Raw genomic sequence first — 20,664 nt, forward strand, 5'->3', positions numbered from 1 at the left:
ACAACCGCATCTCCTCGTTAATATCCTCACAGCGTGAAGAGAAATAAATGGCTCAAAGGCGATTCCTCTGTGGTTCGTAAATATTCTCGCGTCTCTAATATAAAGAACGCTACGTGGAAGGGAAACTGAAGATGCTTGATCCTTTCCTTCATCTTCTTTCTTTTCCTTTTTTTTCTTTTCATTTCGGAAACGGTAGGTCCATTCTGGTTGACTGAAATGAGATTCTCTTCTTTTTTCTACTCTTTATCAGTCACGGGTGGTAATCCTATTAACGGACACGAAAGAGGATAGCGGATTTCCACGTAACCGAATCGACAATCCTATTTATCTGTATTTTTTAAGCCGCATAGCTGAATCTAAAAATACGAAGCACGTGGTATTTAAAAAACGAGAACCAAAAAGCGAGAGAACCTGTCCGACCAGAGCTCGCCCTCCGCATCTTATTTCGTAGAAATCGAGAATGCTGGGGCTGCATATGCGTTGCATTATACCGACGTAGTATCAGGCGATGCGGTGACTATATCAGAAAGTAAAGAAATGGTTGCATGAATTCATGCCAAGGGGAGATCCCACTGAAAAGAAAGAGTGAAAAACCTGTCTCCGTCGTTATATCGACAGTTACCTAATAAATACAGAGAGAGGCAAGGAGGAAGAAATAGGTAAAGTATGACGCATTTACAAGACGACTAAACACGGTAAAGGAAGAAGTGGTGGCTAATTAATCGACTTCTCGTGCAACGCGTGCATTTCCCGTAATCACGTTGTTTTCCATACAATATCCACGCATAGAAGACAATGAAAGTGGTCGTTTAGACAGATCGACGATATTACAAAACGTGCAGTAGTTGAGCGTGTTAACCGAACAAGGTAATAATTTCTTTACTTATCGATCTCCCATACCTGAATACATCGTTTCATTGCTACTGAAAATAAATTACATAATATTTTATATTTGAAAAGATTAAAATCAATCTATTTCAAATCGGTGTGTCTCCGTCAATTTTCAATACTTCATGATTATCGAAATTTTAGAAACCAACTGGAAACAGTCAAATTCTCGTCGGTGGTTCTTCCAAACGAGATTGGTCGATTCTTGCGAAACTTGGAACTCGTTCAGTTCGATTCCTCGAAACCACCTACCGAGTGCAATAATCTTCTAGACGAAACGTAGATTCCGATTTGCAGAGAGATCACGTTGATTCGCATCTATTTTTGGACGAAACAACGAGAAAAAGAATGTCTCGTGCGCATCCACTGTGCCATATACGAGATTGATCTTAAATCTGTGCAAATCTACAAAACAAATCAATATATAAAATCAAATAATGCTAAACAGAAAACCTAACGATGTATACCAAGTTACTACTATTGATATTATTTCTTGCAACTTTCTATCAAACATATGATGCCCCGCTGTGTAATGATGAACTATTACAAATATAATCGCAACCAGTTCCAATGGAGTAACAAAAAAGAAGGCAAAAAGACGTTTGTCCGTGCCATAAACAGGTTCAATGTCAGCGATTGCGTAGGTTCCATCAAATCGTTGGCAACACAGTTTTGACCTGTCACTGTAGACCATGAATTTTCTTGATTACCAATTAAACCAGCCTTCCTCGTTTCCATTTCCGCATACGTCATAACGGCACACAATTTCGTGAAACTCGAAACTCCCAAGTTGATTTTTCGTCTGCCATACAAATAATTATGAAACAGATGAAAATGAAGCGTCTCGAATATTAATCGAGAAAATGGATATCAGCCACAATTTTCACAGTTACGAAACGGCGTAGAGGCATAGCAAAATCTGATGAAGGCTTGCAATTTATAGATCCTCTGTGTAAACGTATCCAGAGTCCAGAGCAAACAGGACATGTCGTAATAATCATAGATACGCGAATTAAAGGACGTCAGGCCGTCGATGATGGTGACGACAACGTATAATATTTGGCTTCTGACAACACCTCTTCTTCGACCCTTAACGCCAAGTAATCGTATCTTGAGCCATACTGACTCTTTGACATGGTAAGATAGAGTTGTTTGAATCGCCTAACATCTCGAAATTCAATCTTGAACTTTTCATAATATAATTGAACTTTTCATAATATAATTAATCTAATTGAATATTATGAGACACGACTAGTCTTTAATATAATAATGAAAGAGTGTAGGTGTAGAAAATATCGCGTGTACTTTAGATCCAGCAAGACCAAAGAATGCGGTGGAATATAATTGTACGAATCCTCTAGCATTCTTTTGTTTATCTATCGACCTATGTTGCATTGATAACAACGGAGAAATTCTATGGCACACAATCGTTGCTCCTTGTGTGGTCTTCACGGTCGAGTGTCGATCATGTGACCATACAGATATCTTTGATAACACTAGAAATCAGAGAAAAAGATACAAAAGGAATATCGCAAAAAGACAAAAGTGAAAATACGCGAAAAAAAGACATATTAATCAGAATACGAGTTATCTACCCTTCCGGGAAACATCATGTCCGGTGAATGATATGCACTGCATGTTGACAATAATGAAATGAGATCTTCGCTCGAGCGTTACTGCACGCCATTCGACGAATAATGCGTCGCTAATTAAACGACATTTTGTTTACGTTTTTTAAGTGAAGCTAAGAGAGAGAGAGAGAGAGAGAGAAAGAGAGAGAGAGAGAGAGAGAAAGAGAGAGAGAGAGAGAGAGAGTTTAAAATGAATCTGATATAAGTATATATGTATTTTTATTAGAATTTGTCATACAACTGTGTATATGACAAATTATAGCAGAATTACAAATTTAAAAAATGATATGTAAAAAATAAGAAAAAATTGTTAGAATTCCACACATATTATCAGAGCAATCACCTCACTCTTCCACTCTGACTATAGATATATTTATTATATCTATATATCTATATATGTATATATGATACTCATTTATCTATAGATATAGATATATATTAGGTGAAGTAAAAAGTTCTGAGCGCTTTTTCGCTTTATTTCGACGATGAAATTAACATAGTCAAGATTATTCGATTTAGATTAAATATGCGCCGTTTTGTTCGATTACTTTTGTCCATTTTGAAGGCAATTTCATAATTCCGCGGTTGAAGAAGTCCTCGTCCCTATTGGTAAAAAACTTGACCAGCTCATTTTCACAAGCCTCTCTTGAGGCCAGTTTTGTACCATCAAGAAAATTTTGCAAAAACTTAAAAAGGTGATAATCGCTTGGTGCCAGGTCGTAGTGGTACTGAAGAATGTATCGAATTTTCTCTTTTTTTATCTCCATTTTCGAACGCTGTAACACACAACTGGCTTCACCGAACACAAAACTGACAAAGAACCTTTTTGATGCGTAATATCACCTTGAAATCGGTGTATACTATGACTCGATGCGATGTGCATATGCGATGAGATATGGCTCACTAAAGATATCTAGCGAAAAACGCTCAGAACTTTTTACTTAACCTAATATATATACATATATAGGTATATTTTATATATTTAGGATTTGGGGAGTGCGGAAGTAAGAAGAGGATGTAATTTTTTAAGCCCTGGTACATTAAATTCTTCGTAGGTCGTCATTTCATCCTCGCACCTTTTTAGCCAATCCTTTACATTCGGATATTGATCCATATCCACCAGAACCTAGAGAAAACATTCGGAAAGATGTCATCTGATTCTCGAAACGTTGTGATATTCGTTTTAATAAAAATTAAACAACTTACAGAGATACTGCTGGCCAGAGTTACGCAACTAATATCCGCGACAGTGTAATATTTGCCGACCAACCACTTCTTGCCTTCCAGAAGCTTATTCAAGTACGAGAACGCTTCTTTACATCCGTCCAACTTTTCTTTGGTGATAGGAGACTGTTGTCCCAATATTATCGGTAGCTATGACAGTGAAAAGTTACAAATAACATAAAAAGGAAAAATACATAAAGTGTAGAAAATGTAAATTTAAATGAACGAGGATATAGGTTTGCATCATGAGCAATTGCGTTATAGTCTGCACAAGACCAAACTTCCGGACGCACATTTATTTCCAAGGGTCAAAGTTAATTCGTATAACTTCTAAGTCTATGTACAACGTACGTGTTTTACTATAATCAACCATATCGTATGCTTACAACATCAACGCTATGGGTTAGATTTAGGTTTTTAGTGTGGATTCTCAATTTCTAGAAAGAATCTGTATATTTTCCTAAATTTATTATCATATGTTGCTTTCATGTTAGCTTATTAATCGCCTGGATTCCTAACTAGAAACGTCATATAGTGATCGTTCGAAAATTTGCTTGAATTCGAGAAAAACATAAAAAAAATCATTATTGATATACATGACTCTCGTTTCTCTCTCGTGATTCTTTCAAATATATATCAATGATTCTCTTAAAAAATTAAAAGTCTTTTTTACTCGCTCGAAACCGAAGCAAGATTGAGTCGTAAAAAAATTCGAAGGTCATAGCAGAATTAATATAATCCTCTTTTTTCAATTTCTTGCCGAACAGAATCTTTCATCTTTTTCTCCAATTCGCATAAACTTAACCAAAAACGCGCTTCTTTCTCCTGTCCGGAAAGCTTAAAACTTGCTGTAACATTAATTCGGCCCTGCTACTAGTTAAAAGTGTATATGTATAGAAGTACACGTCCGGAAACGAGTCGCTCGTAGTTGGCCCATCACGGACAAAAATGTGCAGTTAGCCGACTTTATTAGGCGCCGTAAAAGGTACATAGGATGCTCAAGAACTTCCTGCCGGTATCACATAATGCTCCTGCGTGTACATACGCGCGGAGAAGTGAATCGCATTAACCTCCTTTCGCGCGACTTAATCGGCCGCCCCGATGACCGGCTTTTTGTCTACTGCAGCACCATCGATAGGAGTGCACGAACTAACCTATGTAAATGCGCAACGCAAGCGTTTCCTTCCTGTTTGTTTGAAAATCTATAGCGCGATGAAATTCTTTTATCTTACTATACGAGTCGTGGTGAAAGTGAATTTGGAAAACTGGCCTTTGGATGCTTGACTATACAAGTATTAGCAATCACCATTGTTTTATACGTGCAACGGATTTCCCAACGATGGGAAAAACGTAAGCCGATGACACAATTGGATAAGATGACAATAAGATGTGAAAAATCTGACATACACCAAATAAACTTCACCACTCTCCTCAGTGTATACACGAACAACGAATCACTTACCAAGGTTTGTTTCACAAGAGGGAACATTGTCGCCGCTTCGAACATGAGATACTGATTAATCTGAGCTCGTACCTGCAGATCTTTCGGGTATAGAGAATACTCATAATTTGACAAATCATCAATCACATAACAAGCGATAGCGTGACTGAAAAGAAATCGATGTTAATTATTAAATGAATACATCAAGAATTCAAGGTAGAAGATATAAAAATGTTTTACCTATCCGTAAGAACAAATTCATGCTCTTTTAACACCGGGATCGTGTGCAAAGGATTTATCTAGTAAAAAAAGTTAGAAACAAGTAAAAATTTGAATTCCATTTTAACGCGTTTTGTTTATTAGGAAGTGTTGAATTGTTTACTTTTAAAAATGTCTCTGTTAGATGTTCCTTCTTCTCCAGGTTAACCTGGCGAATATCGAACTTCAGCTTAAGTTCATTAATCACCATTAGAACGGTACGACATTGTGGAACAATGTCATTTACGTATAGGGAAATATCCATCCACTCCTGTAAAAATAATTCATCATTTACACATCCTGATACATCAGTCTATTTTCAAGAAAAAATAATATCTTTACATCGATTTTATATAAAGTAATGCTCGTGTAACGTAATATAATTTTAAATACGTGTAAGGAGAGGGCTAAATTGTTATTTTAAAAAACGACTCACATCCATTTTCTTAAGTGTCTTATGCGAAGATATAGACGACCTCTTGATGTTTTCTCAGCGACTAGCTAAAACAGATAATCGATGATTCGATATTGGGGAATATTTTGATCAACGGCGCTCGGTTCGCCGCGACACCGATACTTGACACGAATTCTCGAGAGAGGTTTCCGCGTCTTATCGCCCATATACGATATATGTAAATAACGGGAACCAGGTATCTGTGTGTAATCCATTAGTGTTGGTCCGATTTCTGTAACGTAACGTAATACGTACGTATCTGGTATATATGTACCTCTTTCCTCACCTCTTTCCTCACCTCTTTCCTCACCTCTTTCCTCACCTCCTGCTATCCTTTTTCACGTATTGTTACACATACACTATAGAATAAAAATCACCTAACCACAGCAATAATAATCACGATTCTATTCGTTTCATCGATTTCTACATTATACAAGTATACGTTAACAGCCTTCACTGCGGTTCCGATTTTTACCTCCTACGTTGCTATGTGCTAACAAATTACTTTTTCTAATTTTTCTAAACTTTTTTATAATTTCAAATTTCCTTTAATATCTTCGTCCTTCTGCATTACAGTCGCGCAAGATGTTATTCAAATAATCATCTTTGCCCGTTCAAAACCATGGCAAGGAAATAAATAGGTGAAAGTCACTGCTGCGAACGAGCATTAATTCTCGAGAGATTGATAATTCCATCCGTTAATTAGACTGCGAATTTCTATATAATTTCATATCTCTACGCAGGAAACTAAAGAAATGGTACATACGTATTAATTTATCTATATAGTACAGAATAGAATCTACGTACTAAGAATTATGACGAATACTCCACTCGCTGTGTCTCTAAATTGATCGTAAATGCATATATGACGTTGTATGGATGTATGCTGCGATTCATAAAACAAGAAACATTATCTATTCTGTTCTAATTAGAAAAATATACACGTATTCAAGTTTGATGTTCTCTTTATCCGTAACTAATAAATTAGATACTAATTGTCAACGAAAGTTGAGTTATATTATTTCCATATTAAGTTATATGATATACGGTTAAAATTAACCGAATACCAAAATGAATTTGGAAAGTTTCTTTATTTTCTTTCCTGTCTTTTCATTTTTATTCGACGAGAGTTCCATGTTTCACACGAAAGTTTTAGAAAATTGAGTTAGGAAATTTGACGAAATAAAATAAAAGCACGTATGTATGTATTATTTACCGGATCAGACCTCTGCCCTTTGCAGTTTCCATGGCAAAACAAAAATAACACAAATGACTTATTCTTCTTCAAATTAAATAAAAGCATCATATTTAAATATTCATACTACATATATTTAATATTCACACGTTATATTATATTATATAAATATAAATAAATATGTATATATAATATATGAATATTAAATATATATATATTGTTGTCTTTTCTATATTCAGAGGTAGGATCACAATAGCTATTATTTTATTCCTTGGATAAATCTATCACACCGTTTTGAGCCAAAAAAACCTTTTTTGCACATTCTTACTGAATTATCATTGACTAATTGTACAGTTTCTTGATCAATTGGGACAGTTTTATAAATTTTCCTTAGTCTACCAACATTTCCTGTTCGCACTGTCTAGCCTTCCTCGCCCCCTCTTGACCACAAATCTATCTCGAACACAATTTTCAATTTGATTCATGTTTTCACCATCATCATGTTCTTCCTCATGAATCTCTTCTGAGATTTCTTCGTCAAATTCTTGATTTATCAGTTCATATTTAAATTGTTCAAGTTCGTTTCAGTTTCATCATTGTGGTACTCAATATTTCTTAAGAAAGAAACATCTCTACTTATTATGACTTTTCTTTTACTTGGATCCCATAATCGAAACACTTTTGATTCATCGGAATATCCAATAAAAATACACTTTGTTGATCTTGCTTCAAATTTACTTTTATCAGGCCGCTTAGTTAATGCATAAGCTTTGGTACCAAAAATTTTATGATTCACATTTGGTTTCCTTTTGTGCCAAATTTCATATGGTGTTTTACCATGAACTGTTGGGCACCTATCCCTAATATATGATACCGTATTAACAGCTTCCGCCCAAAATTGGATAGGTAACTTTGACTGGATCAACATACATCGTGCCATCTCCATGAGTGTTCTATTCATTCGCTCAGCTACTCCATTTGCTGAGGTGTATGGGGAGTTGTAAATTCCCTGCAAATACCACAATTTTCCAATTCATTTGTGAAATCCTTTCCTAAATATTCCAAACCATTATCAGTTCTGAGGGTTTTTATCATTTTATCTTTCAACTAAAGCTTTAAATTTCCAAAATGCCTTTTTAACTTCATCTTTTGTCTTAAGGATATACACATATACAAACCTTAATGTGTCATCAATAAAGATGGCAAAATACTTTGCTCCATCCAAAGATGTTTGTTTTATAGGGCCACATACATCAGAATGTATCAGTTCTAATATTTCCAACATTTTTAATTCGGATCTCTTTGGTATTGGGATTGTTGCTTGTTTGCCTTTCAAACATATTTCGCAAGTATTCATTTTACTCAATCTTACGTTAGGTAGACCATTTACCATATTTTTATTTATTAATCTCCGAAGATCAGATTCATCTAAGTGTCCATATTGATAGTGCCAGTCCATAAGTGTATTTCTGTTTTCATATACCATACCAATATATTCAGATTTTGTACCTACAATATATAAATCCCTTTTATAAATAGCAGTAATAACGATTTCATCCTTCTTTCCAAATATTGTAGCCATTTTATTTGTAAATACAATCCTTTTTCCATTTGCTGTAACTTTTGATACTGAGATCAAATTTGCTTTTAATTCTGGTACGTATAATGTGTTTTTCAATCGAAATTTCTCAAGTTTGTTTTTTATATAACTAAATAATATTGCAGTACCTTTACTTTTGATTTCAGCTAATTTGTCATTCGCTAATTTTACTTTTTGATTTTTGATTGGCTCTATGGATTCAAAAAGTCGTTGGAATAAGACCTGACTTCTCGTTTTAGAAAGCAATATTTTACAAGTCTTGAAAATGTAAACAATTGGAAGCATTCGAATTGTTGCAAAAACTGAAAAGGATACCATTGGAATGCTCTGATAACGAGGATAGTGAATTCTCTGAGTGTGAAGGAAGTGAACCAGGGGAAAAAGAAATTGAAATTTGTAGTAATAACAGTAATAGTGACATTAGTGACAAAGAAAATGAGTCCTCAGAAAGTGAGTAAGAGAACATTTTGAATGTACACAAAAGACGTGCTCGGGTGCTTTCAAGTTTTGAAAGTGAAACTGAAAGTGAAACTGGAAGTGTACAAGCTAGTCCAAATGAAATTGCCGTAAACGGAACTAAGTGGGAAAGAATTCAAGAAGGGTCAGCTTCTGGGAGATTACCCTTGCACAATATATTCAAAGACACATCTGGCCCACAAGATATGCAAAAAAAGTATCATGAAAGATAAAGTAATTAGTGCATTTTCCTTACTGATCAACAGACATATGTTGCAACGTATATCTTGCACCGAATCAGAAGCCTCTCGAGTTTTGGGTAAAAACTGGAAACAAAATTGAAAGCATTCCTTAGAATATTGTACAGGGAGCATATGAAGCGAAAAATTTGAAACTTTTATATTTGTGGAATACAAAATGGAGACCAAGCTTCTTTTCCAGTACAATGAGTCGGAATGAAATGAGTTGAAATATTGACATTTATTTGATTTGACAAAAAAGATGATAGAAGTCAACATTTGAAAAATGACAAATTTGCACTAATATCATCCATATGGGATAAGTTTATTGAAAACAGCCATAATTGCTATAAACCTGGTGCAAACATTACAATAGACGAGCTACTTTTCCCAACCAAATCCAGATGCAGGTTTACGCAATATTTACCGAATAAACCCGACAAATTCGGAATTAAATTTTAGCTGGCATCTGATGTCCAAATAAAGTATGTTGTAAATGGATTTCCTTATTTAGTTTAAAGCGAAAAGGACCTACCTGAATCAAAATTCGGGGTAGATATAGCAGACCAAATGGCAAAAAAATATAGCGTGAAATCGGGATCAAGAAGATAGCCACTTCAAGTATTTCTTAATATTTTAGATTTAGCTGGCATAATTTCCTGGATTTTATATAAGAAAACCACAGGTGTGCAGATATCCAGAAAAGATTTTATGTTTCAATTAGTAGATGAACTTGCCGCTGACAATGAAAAATCACGGATAGAACATAGAGCATCTGAGATCCGAAGTACGTCAAAGAACTCACCTTATTCTCGCAAATGGTGTCAGATACGGTATTGTAATAATAATAAGACCACCACCATTTGCAATCTTTGTAAAAAATATGTTTGCGAAAAATGCACACAGAAGAAAGCTTACATTTGTAAGAAATGTGATGAATGATAAATTTTGTACCTAATAATTTAAATCATATTTGTATTTTATTTATTCTATTACGCTTATTACGCTTATTACTATATTCCTATATTATACTTCTTATATTACTAATGGAAATTTATTTTAACATTCTTATTACCAAAGGTTTTGGTACTGAATATTCTTCATTATTGTACTTATTGTTATTATTAAAGATGTTATTATATAGTTTTTATGATCTCAGAATATAGAGTTCCTTTTGTAAAATAATAATAGATCAATAAATATAAAAATATTCTACTATTACGTATTTTTTAAAGACCGGCCATTTCGACCGATTTTGGTAGAGGTAGCTACGTCTCAAATGCCGGTAGGCCTAGCGTTGCCTCCATTTGCAATTTCCACGTGTCGTAATTTTCTTTGTTCAGCTTTTCAATACTTAAACTCGCCCCGCTCGACATTTTTATGTCCTTTTGATATTATCACGTTGTATTATCACGTAAGCAATTATTATATATTCGATAAAACGCCCTTATGATATTCAATACTGAATCATCGATCACGCCCTTTTTTTTCCTTTTCCCTTCGCCCTTTTTTCCTTTTTTAGATTATCTTCTGCACTCCTCAATATTATTACTATTAATAATATTTTCAATAAAAATAATAATTGATTATTGAACCTGGGTCTATAACCTGTTCTTTTCTATATTCAGAGGTAGGATCACAATAGCTTTTATTTTATACCTTGGATAAATCTATCACACCGTTCTGAGACAAAAAAAACCATTTTCGCACATTCTTACATGGATTAGGGATAAAAAAACAAAAGAACATCTTAAACCTATCGATTGTAACTAGAACTATCTTATAATTATTATTTCTTATAACTAACGCATCTGCATACGGATGGCGAGCACGAACTCACGTTATCATTTTCAACATATATTTAACTATAATATTTAAGAAAACGTATTTCTAATAAGCGAACCTATCAACTTAACAGCGTTGTATAGTCGTTATAATAGATAATTCGATATTACTACGTGATAACTTAGTAACAATACTTACCTAAGAGATATACGAACAGCGTCGTCAACAGCTACAGACTGTCTACAATAAATAATCGTACTACATGTATATATGAGTAACATAGTAACGTTCAACACTCCAAGTTACCTATCCTGTTTATCGGATTGTACTCCTTTCAGAAGTAAACTACCAACTGTAAATGTTAAAGAACAAGTTATTTATTTATCTTTGTACTCCTTTCAGAAGTAAACTACCAACTGTAAATATTCAAGAACAAGTTATTTATTTATCTTCTATTATAATCGTACTACATGTATATATGAGTAACATAGTAACGTTCAACACTTCAAGTTACCTATCCTGTTTATCGGATTGTACTCCTTTCAGAAGTAAATTACCAACTGTAAATATTAAAGGACGAGTTATTTATTTATCTTTGTACTCCTTTCAGAAGTAAACTACCAACTGTAAATATTCAAGGACGAGTTATTTATTTATCTTTTATTATAATTTAATTTGATCATCTTCGACGCACTTACATTATTTCGTTGATGACAATTTTTTGCATACTAAACATTTCTTTCTTTTTTCTTAATTTTAATACAAGTATAAAAATTTGACGTTTAATATGTAAATCTCGTAATACAAAAATCTCCTACCTTTCTAAACAAATGTAACGATTGTTTGCGCTTGCGTTCATGGCCGACAATGTACATTACACACAGACCAAGTTCATCTTGTCAATGGAAATCAAATGTAGAGCTTATTTTAATAACGTTTTACCAAGTACGGTTCACTAACTTTCTCACGAGATACACGCTCGTAAATAGTTACTGTAGCTGATCGTTCTCGGTCCATTAATAGAAAAGAATATTCGGTACGAAGGGGCAAATATGGCGATAGTCAAAAATATTTTCTCGGGGCTACTTTTTTTCGAGATTTTAAGGTTATCGAAGTATCTTTAAATGATACTACATATTTACATTACAACAGTCTTGTAACTAATAAGAAAACAAATTCAACGATACATTATTCTTGGTATTGCACTGAATTACATATCGACAACGAATATAACCGAGCATAATTTCAAAAGCGTTACGGATTCGTAGCACAAAATAATCTGATAAATGAGGACAGGGTCAATGTTACGCAATGTTTCATTACTCTCCGCAATACGAAAACAATCGATGTTCTAACCGTTTATGATAACGCGTTGATAGATAGCGAAAGAAAAAGCAATTAATATATTACGAAAGATTAACGATCCCATGAATTAAGAATATTTCAATACTCTGTAGAAATATATGTAGAAATATCTACTCGGAAAAATATCTTCGATTCCTATAATTTGCTAAACCCGTTAACAATAAAGAAATGTGAAAAAATTAATTTTATAAATTTGCCACTCAATCACACAATTTGCGAGATCTATCGTCTCGATCATGGAACTATGCTGATTTAAAAAGTTCATTCTCGCGACACCTAGCATTCACATGTCTATTTATGACTATTAATTTCGGAGCAGGTAAACGAATGCCATTTTTGTTTGTTAACAGTCGTACAGGTAGATTTTGCATTATCGATCAAGATATATATAAGCATATCGTAGAATAACTTAAGATGAATTTCACAATTTATGAAATCGCTCATAATTCTGAATCATTTTAGTTATTATGCCATCTTTAATATGATTAAAGACCACTTATCAATGGTGAAACTTCTAATTTTTATATATGTGATATTTCGATGATCGATATTCTGTAATCGCGGAAATAAAAACACGTGTAATAGAAGGATCCACTTATCGATTAAAAGACTCTATTCCTTCTATTCATATATACATATATGATAACCCGTAGAAAATAAAATTCTTTTATCAATAATCAAACGAAGTAATGTAATAACATTCTTCACAGATACTAGAATGTTTATAGATAGCTTTCTAATATAGAAAGGCAAGCAAAGAAGCTTAATCAACAATCGTTCATTCACGTGCCGTCCAACTTGGAAATATAAGAGGGATAGTTTCGCGAGTCGGTGGTCATTCAGTTTGTTCAGTTGTGGCTCAACCACCTAGCTGACAACATGTATCCCTTTATGTTATTTGCAACTGAGTGGTACTCGTTGAAACTTGATAAAATGTCATCCTGAACTGAGAGCTTGCCTAAAGTGAACTGTTAGCATTGCAATTTATCGTGACATTTATTTATTGTTCAACTTTTAATTGTTGTTTCAAAGTGACACATTATATATAACTATATCCATATAAACTATAGTACAATTCGGCAAACAGAATTTGAAGCACGCGTGATACTTTCGGTAGTATAAAAGATGGCGTGTCCCTTATCAGGTGGTATTGCGTAAGTAATCTTTTAAAAATATTTTCTTGTTATATCGAAATCTATGTAATGCTTGCTAATTCTTGATTTAAATGATGAAATTGTACATTTCTCCGACAATAATCATTTTTTCGAATTAAAAATAAATAATCGTCAAAATTAATCGTTATACGAAATGATATCTGACATTTTGAATCAAATAATTTGCTTTACATTTTGAATTGAATATGGAGTACTTTAAATAACATATAAATTAATGAATTTAAATTTAACGATAAAATTGAATTATTTGTTTTTAGAGAAGATCATGAGACTGATCATCAAGAGAATGATCAGTTGGCCGAAGGTTCGGGTATGCTTTACGGTGAATATCTTCGATTGGATAAAATCTTAACCGCACAAAGGTTACTGAGCGTCGAATATAACAAGGAAGTGCATGATGAACATCTTTTTATCATCACTCATCAGGGTAATAATTTTTATCGTTGCAACATTCGTAACAAATTATGGACTATATTATACAACAGAGGTTTGACTTTATCAATTTGTATCAAAAATCAATTTCCTGTTCCTCTATAGTAATATATGTAGCATGAATATATTACTCATGCCATTAAAAATTATTTCAGGAACTATACTGTCATTCTTAGTTAAAATATCTTATCTAGCTTCTTTATCGTTTTTCAATATATGTTCCAATATTTCATTATACTCGTCTTTTTTTAATAATTTTATAGATAATGGAAATTAGACACTTGCAATTGAATGAAAAAGGATAAAGAAAGCACAAGAAAAATGATGAAAGATCAGTTTTCTTCAATTTCGAAACAGTGTTTCAAATAATAATAATTGGTATATTCTTTTTAAGTAAAAAGGGCAATACACGAAATTTAATTTGATAAAAAGAATGACTACCAAAGGAATTATATTTTTCTACCTTTAATCCATAGCGTATGAACTCTGGTTCAAACAAATTATCTACGAATTGGACTCGGTCAGAGTACTTTTCAACTCCGAACCAAGCAGCTATGATTTCAATGGTACCTCTAACAATCTCACTGCTCTCCAGAAGACTCGAATTTCCCAAGTTTTGAACGAATCAAGAACGCTGGAAATCTTGAAGAGATTAAACCGCATCGTTCTCATATTAAAAGTAAGCAAAGTCGGAAGTCCTTGAGATAATCCTATCTCATGGATGTTACGATGAAAACGGTTGAACGATAAAAGATTATTTAAATAAAAAGGAAAATAACGGTAAATAGGTTTCCCGCGCAACGCGCACATCGTCGGGTAATCCTATACTCTAGGAAAAGAAGGCCAGTGGCCATATGTTGACAATGACAGTGATGGAAGGAATGTGAACGACCCTTAATCGGAAGCCAATTAAAGCATTGATACTTATGACAAAGGGTGCTTCAACGTTACATCTAATCATATTTCAAACGTTACCCTTCAAAATTGGCATACGTGCTACTTTACAAATCACAAGTAGAAAATACTACAAAAAATATTTGAAACTTTCAAGACACGATAATACGCAGATGGCAACACGCATCTGCAGAAACAAACGTATCGTTCCATTCTCACGCGACATTTGCATTTTCAATTAATTAAATAACGAAAACTTTTATATTTATCAAATAAATTCAAATAATCAAGGAAAAAATGAAAAATCAAATCCGACTTGCGCTAATACGATTTGTTCTCTGTAAACTCATATTTCTTTCCTTTTTATAAGTTCATCTCACACAAGCTCGTCTGTTTTAAAAACAATGTTCTTTAAAATGTTGTACGCTTTTCACGACTGTCGTATAATCAAAATCATATGAAAGTTCGCTAAGCGGATCAAGGTTCTTAGCAATGCGACACTTTTTCATTACTATCACTTTTCTCCTCCTCTTTCATGCTGGAATAAGAAAGACTGTGGGAACTGTAGAAATAACAGTGGGATCTAAGTAAGTTAATACCGCTGGACGATATGCGACACCCCGCACTGACACGCATAGATCAGTTAGGTAACAAGCGCATTGGCGCTCTTTCCATACCACAGAATACAGGTGTGGTTACCACGTTTTTTTTCTCGTTCTATTGAAAAATTATGTAGCAGGGTTAAGTAAGTGGGATTTAATACGGGATACAATCATGTCCTTTCAGAACTGCTATTCAAAATGATGTTTCCACCAGAAACCATAACAAGACTAGTATTTGGGTTACGACCATATTCAATGTTATTGATTTTTCATTTCTCTTTCATGTCTTTGTTTTTAAATTTGATTATTAGAATAGCTGTAAAAAAGTTATCACTACCCATCTTAATGATTACTTCTTCCTCGTACGATAGGAGCGTAAACGCGGAAACCATATAATTGCAAGTACGGTTGCTTAGACGTAGACTCGGTAAGATCGATTGAACGTCTGTATACAAAGACAATAAATAGACTTTAAAGGTGTACATATTTTCGATATTGAAAATGTCTAATATCCAAAAGATGACATTCTTCAATATTCATACGAATATGTATCTTCCAGTTGCTAGTGGACCAAGTAACAATTTTGGAAACCATGACGCCGCTGGATTTTATGGCATTTAGAGACTACCTATGCCCAGCTTCGGGTTTTCAATCGCTACAGTTTCGTTTATTGGAGAATAAGTTGGGTGTGAAACAGGAGCACAGAGTCAAGTATAATCAAAGTTACGCCAGAGCGTTCGGAAGAGATCCAAAAGCTATCGAAGCGATTAAACGTTCGGAAGATGAACCTAGTCTCAGTTGCCTTGTTCAGAAATGGTTAGCAAGAACACCGGGTCTAGAACCTCATGACTTTGATTTCTGGGGGAAATACAAAAAATCCGTTGAGGAACTCCTCGTCGAGCAGGAGCAACTTGCTCAAGTAATCATTTGCTTTACGTATGCAAATAACTTTATTTTGGAGAAGCGCTAATGCTCCTCATTGTTTTCATAGAAACATACAAAGGAACAAGTCAGAAATTATCATTTGGCAAATGTACGTTCTCGGAAAGCAGTATTCGAGACGATCTTCAACGAATCTCTTCATAATGCGCTCGTATCTCGAGGAGAGAGAAAATTCGTGTTCGGCGCTCTTCAAGGTGCGGTGATGATTACGTTATACCGCGACGAACCAAGGTTTAGTCAACCTCATCAAATTTTGACTGCATTAATGGATATCGATTCTCTAATTACCAAATGGAGGTGTAAGAAAAAGTATTTACTTGATCTAAGCCTTTTATAAGTGGGTAAAATACTTGAATTTCTTTTTTGCCCGCCAGATAATCACGTTCTGATGGTTCAAAGAATGATTGGTTCCCAACAACTTGGAACCGGAGGATCTTCGGGATATCAATACTTAAAATCTACTTTAAGGTTGGTATATTTATTTATATGTTTTTATGAAAAATATTCTAAATGGCGTGTTTCATTAATAACTTATATTTTTCGTTGATAGCGACCGGTACAAAGTATTTTTAGACTTATTTAATTTGTCCACATTTTTGATACCTCGCCATATGATTCCGCCGTTAACGAAACAAATGAAGACAAAATTATCCATTGACTGTAACGGATGGAATCCTGATGATAATCAAAACAATTCTGGATGTACAGTGGATGATACATAGAAAAATAAGGCTCGATACCATGAATGTTAAGATACGTAAGTAGGATGGGTAATGAAGTATCAAACGCATAAATATAGAAACGACGACATAAGTCTCTATTTTATTTTATTTTACTTTAACGTATATATTAGAATATTTGTAAAAAATATACAAATGGCCGCAATTGTATAACAAATATTGGAAATACAATCTTACGAATGTTATTGTTATTAATATTATAGTCGCTTTCTAACAGATTTATACATCTTAGGATCGATATATAAAATACTTTTTTCAAACATCTCCATTTATATCGATCACCTTAAAGAATATCTAATGACGAAACTTGATTCGCTATGCCTGTTAACAAAAAAAAAAAAAATTCGATATAAAATTAATAAGTTTCCATTATGTGTAAATACAAGATAAAAAGCCCATACCGCATAAATTATTGCCTATTCCTATGTACATATAACCTTTATCGCCGAAGTTTGTTCCCCATGAATTTTTTATAATATAATGTGGTATGGCAGCTGATTTGTCGTATCCTATTATCTGCACAGCGTGATTCAGACTATCAAAGGAACCATCACAGTGATATTGTATTACACCACCTAAATAATTTTGCCAAGATAAAGCGTTTACTGCTGCCGCCACTGGTCCATGAGTGGCCACTGTTATCAACAGCTCATCTTCTGCATCTACGAAACTAAAATCCGTTAAACCTTTAATCTTCTTAACGGCAAACGCTTCAGGCGAATATTATTCGTTATAGATTGTAGATAACAGCTATTTAGTTAACAAATAAATGAAAACTTTTTATCCAAATTTTAATTTAGCAAAATTTGATTAACTTTTCAAATAACTTTTCATTCAATTAGATTCGTAAGAAGAAGCTATGATTCTTTCTTAATAGTATCATCGCATACATGTCATACAAATAACACTAACCGGTTAGCTTATGTAAGAAAGACATTTATGGCTAATTATACATGTACAAAACAACACACATTTATGCCATAATACGTTACGTCTCATTTTTTTACCGATTGAGAATGTCTAATACTTAAATATAATCTTTCATTTGAAATTGTTAATGTCATGCAATATATAATGCAATTTTCTTACTTATCACAATTAAAATCCCGTATTTTTACACCAGATGCCTTGTCTATCATTCTGCAACAACAGTATCTTAAAATTAATTGTTGTCCGTGTTCCATATCCTTTAAATATATTTTTATTTATTTCAATATACTTACTTCCCGAGTTTACACATACTCGTCTTTCCTACAAGCGGATAAGTTGATTCTTGAAATATTTGAACTTTAGACGCTAACAACCACGAGAGCAAGCTACATATGTCCCCACCCTCGCATCCAAAATTACTGTTTTTCGCACAGTCAATCATCTATCAAAGAAATCAGAAAAAAGATTTTTACCTTCATTTTTTACCTCAATTAAGAACATATATTAAATATCCTACTTCTTGTACGCTCAGCATATGCAAAGTTCCATTTTTGATTGCATACATCGATTCAACCACTTCAACGGTACTGAAAGCCCAACAAGCACCACAAGATCCTTGATTTCGTACTGGCGTAATTACTCCTTTATCTCTCCAATCGAATCTCAAAGGTATACTAACCGATTTTTTCACCCGGTTAGTAGATTGTAACAAATGATGTCGGCGATGATAAGATTCATTCACGTGCTTCTCTCCTAACGAATTATTTATTTATTCACATTAAATATCTATGCCGTATCATGACTTGTTTGTCATGTAATGAAATCAATATCACAAAACTTTTAGTATGAACTTGTTTTAATTTGAATTTCGTGTTTCAAGATTGCTTTTAAAAAATCGTGTTACTTTCAAGAGATTTTATTGCTCACCCCGTGCTGGTAAGTCAGGTAAGAGAGTTAGCGACAGAAATTCATCTTCTGACATATCAGAAAATTCAGTGAGTCCATAATAAGCGCTTTCTTGTGATGGTCGAAGACCATTCATCTTTTCTATATGCCGCAACGACTTCTGTAACAGAAACATAATTAACTTAATGTGTTTTTTTCAGTTTCAGTTTAGTTTGAAAAGATAATTTATTGTTTCCTTTATTTTGTCATACACGTGCGTTCTATTATGAGCACTGGGTAACTTTTAGTTTTATCAAACATGATGTTGCTTGATAATAACTTCTGAATTTTATAATTGATTCTCAATTCTGTAAACATACTTAATATTACGTTATCAAACTGGTCCATTTTTCATCTAAATGAATGTCATCATTTCGAAAATTTATAGACAATGAAATAGATAAAAATAAAACAGGAGTGATCCGTAAGAACGCGGGAAATTTTCAAAACCTACACCCAGTAACGAATGTGACATAGCCAATACTTACAATCATGCGAATTATTTTACCGATTATATAGTAGCTTCACAAACAGTAATCTCTAGTAGCTTACCCGAAATCGCTTAAACCGTTCCTCGTATTCCGTTGGATCGTTTCTATAAGATTTATTATAGCGCATGACATAATTCTGAAAAAGCTTAAGATCTCCGTTGCTAGTATCAGGGCTCACCCTAATGGGTATCGCCAAAAAGCATAAACTCACTACCAACACTATAACTGCCACTGTCCTCCACTCCATATCGAGGATACAAGATAATTACGAAGCAAGGTACTTCACGACAAAGCAACAAAACCTATACACATGTATATCTTTATTGCATCACTCAATATAATGTACGTACATAACGTTCATATAAAGGTGTATCACAATATGTATGAGTATGTCGATAACACCAGGACCGTAAGAAATAAATTTAATTAGTATCATAATGGTGGTCAATATCTTCATAATTTCCGAATAAAGAAGAGTAACTAACAAATACAATATTTATACTTTTGCAATAGTTCTTTATATATCATGTTATTCCAAAGTGTTCTTTCATTACATTTATGCTGTTACATTACTGTTTTACGTAAAATTGTACTCAACAATATGTTTGTCCTTTTATTACATACAAACAAGTAGCACATTAGGGGTAAGGGTTATCCAGTGAACTTATCGTTTAACGACATGCATATTTCTTATAAGATAATTGTTCCAAAGAATGCATCTAGATATTTCGCTGTATATTGTATGTAAACGTACGTTTGAAAGATCTAGTGTTTTTCTTAACTTCCCTCTATTCTCATGAATTTGCTAGTAATATTAAACTATTTAGATTTTAATTTTCTCATATTGAAAAAAAATGTTAACATTTTTTTGTGAAAAAGGGACACCTGTTATCAATATCTATAACCAATGTCTTTTTACCAGGAACATTAATTTAAAGCTCGCATGATATCATGTACAACGTGCTAAAGTATTATTT

At 33.5% G+C, this 20,664-nt stretch overlaps 3 protein-coding genes and 2 long non-coding RNA genes across 6 annotated transcripts; 2 read left to right on the plus strand and 3 right to left on the minus strand.

The window, feature by feature from the left end:
- The first annotated feature begins 110 nt into the window (after positions 1-110).
- LOC138181083 (uncharacterized) lies at positions 111-9,333 on the plus strand. Its single transcript, XR_011173440.1, has 3 exons — positions 111-867; positions 1,033-2,025; positions 8,838-9,333. It is a non-coding gene; the product is annotated as an uncharacterized LOC138181083 (long non-coding RNA).
- On the minus strand, positions 3,475-5,896 carry LOC138181081 (glutathione S-transferase 1-like). The gene is made up of 6 exons (XM_069115630.1): positions 5,879-5,896; positions 5,567-5,713; positions 5,425-5,483; positions 5,206-5,350; positions 3,726-3,893; positions 3,475-3,645 (listed from the first exon to the last, which is right to left on the minus strand). Exons 1-6 carry the CDS (start codon positions 5,882-5,884, stop codon positions 3,502-3,504), a joined length of 669 nt encoding a protein of 222 aa, XP_068971731.1. The 5' UTR covers positions 5,885-5,896; the 3' UTR covers positions 3,475-3,501.
- On the minus strand, positions 5,922-12,083 carry LOC138181082 (uncharacterized). Of its 2 annotated transcripts, XR_011173439.1 has the most exons (4): positions 11,990-12,083; positions 11,478-11,731; positions 11,370-11,407; positions 5,922-6,128 (listed from the first exon to the last, which is right to left on the minus strand). It is a non-coding gene; the product is annotated as an uncharacterized LOC138181082 (long non-coding RNA). The 2 variants fall into 2 exon arrangements; XR_011173438.1 differs by lacking the exon at positions 11,990-12,083 and having other exon boundaries at positions 11,478-11,983.
- A 1,272-nt stretch (positions 12,084-13,355) lies between these two features.
- Positions 13,356-17,516, plus strand: vermilion (Tryptophan 2,3-dioxygenase vermilion). Its single transcript, XM_069114578.1, has 7 exons — positions 13,356-13,690; positions 13,969-14,138; positions 14,620-14,822; positions 16,199-16,558; positions 16,631-16,880; positions 16,956-17,049; positions 17,132-17,516. Exons 1-7 carry the CDS (start codon positions 13,662-13,664, stop codon positions 17,301-17,303), a joined length of 1,278 nt encoding a protein of 425 aa, XP_068970679.1. The 5' UTR covers positions 13,356-13,661; the 3' UTR covers positions 17,304-17,516.
- On the minus strand, positions 17,189-20,008 carry LOC138180579 (cathepsin O). The gene is made up of 7 exons (XM_069114580.1): positions 19,749-20,008; positions 19,179-19,317; positions 18,769-19,004; positions 18,545-18,693; positions 18,411-18,461; positions 17,723-17,991; positions 17,189-17,642 (listed from the first exon to the last, which is right to left on the minus strand). The coding sequence occupies exons 1-7, from the start codon at positions 19,932-19,934 to the stop codon at positions 17,605-17,607; spliced, it is 1,068 nt and encodes a 355-aa protein (XP_068970681.1). The 5' UTR covers positions 19,935-20,008; the 3' UTR covers positions 17,189-17,604.
- Positions 20,009-20,664: the final 656 nt, after the last annotated feature.

This window comes from Bombus flavifrons, chromosome 6, assembly GCF_040668555.2.
Source record: "Bombus flavifrons isolate JBK064 chromosome 6, iyBomFlav1_principal, whole genome shotgun sequence".
Taxonomy (NCBI): Eukaryota; Metazoa; Arthropoda; class Insecta; order Hymenoptera; family Apidae; genus Bombus; species Bombus flavifrons.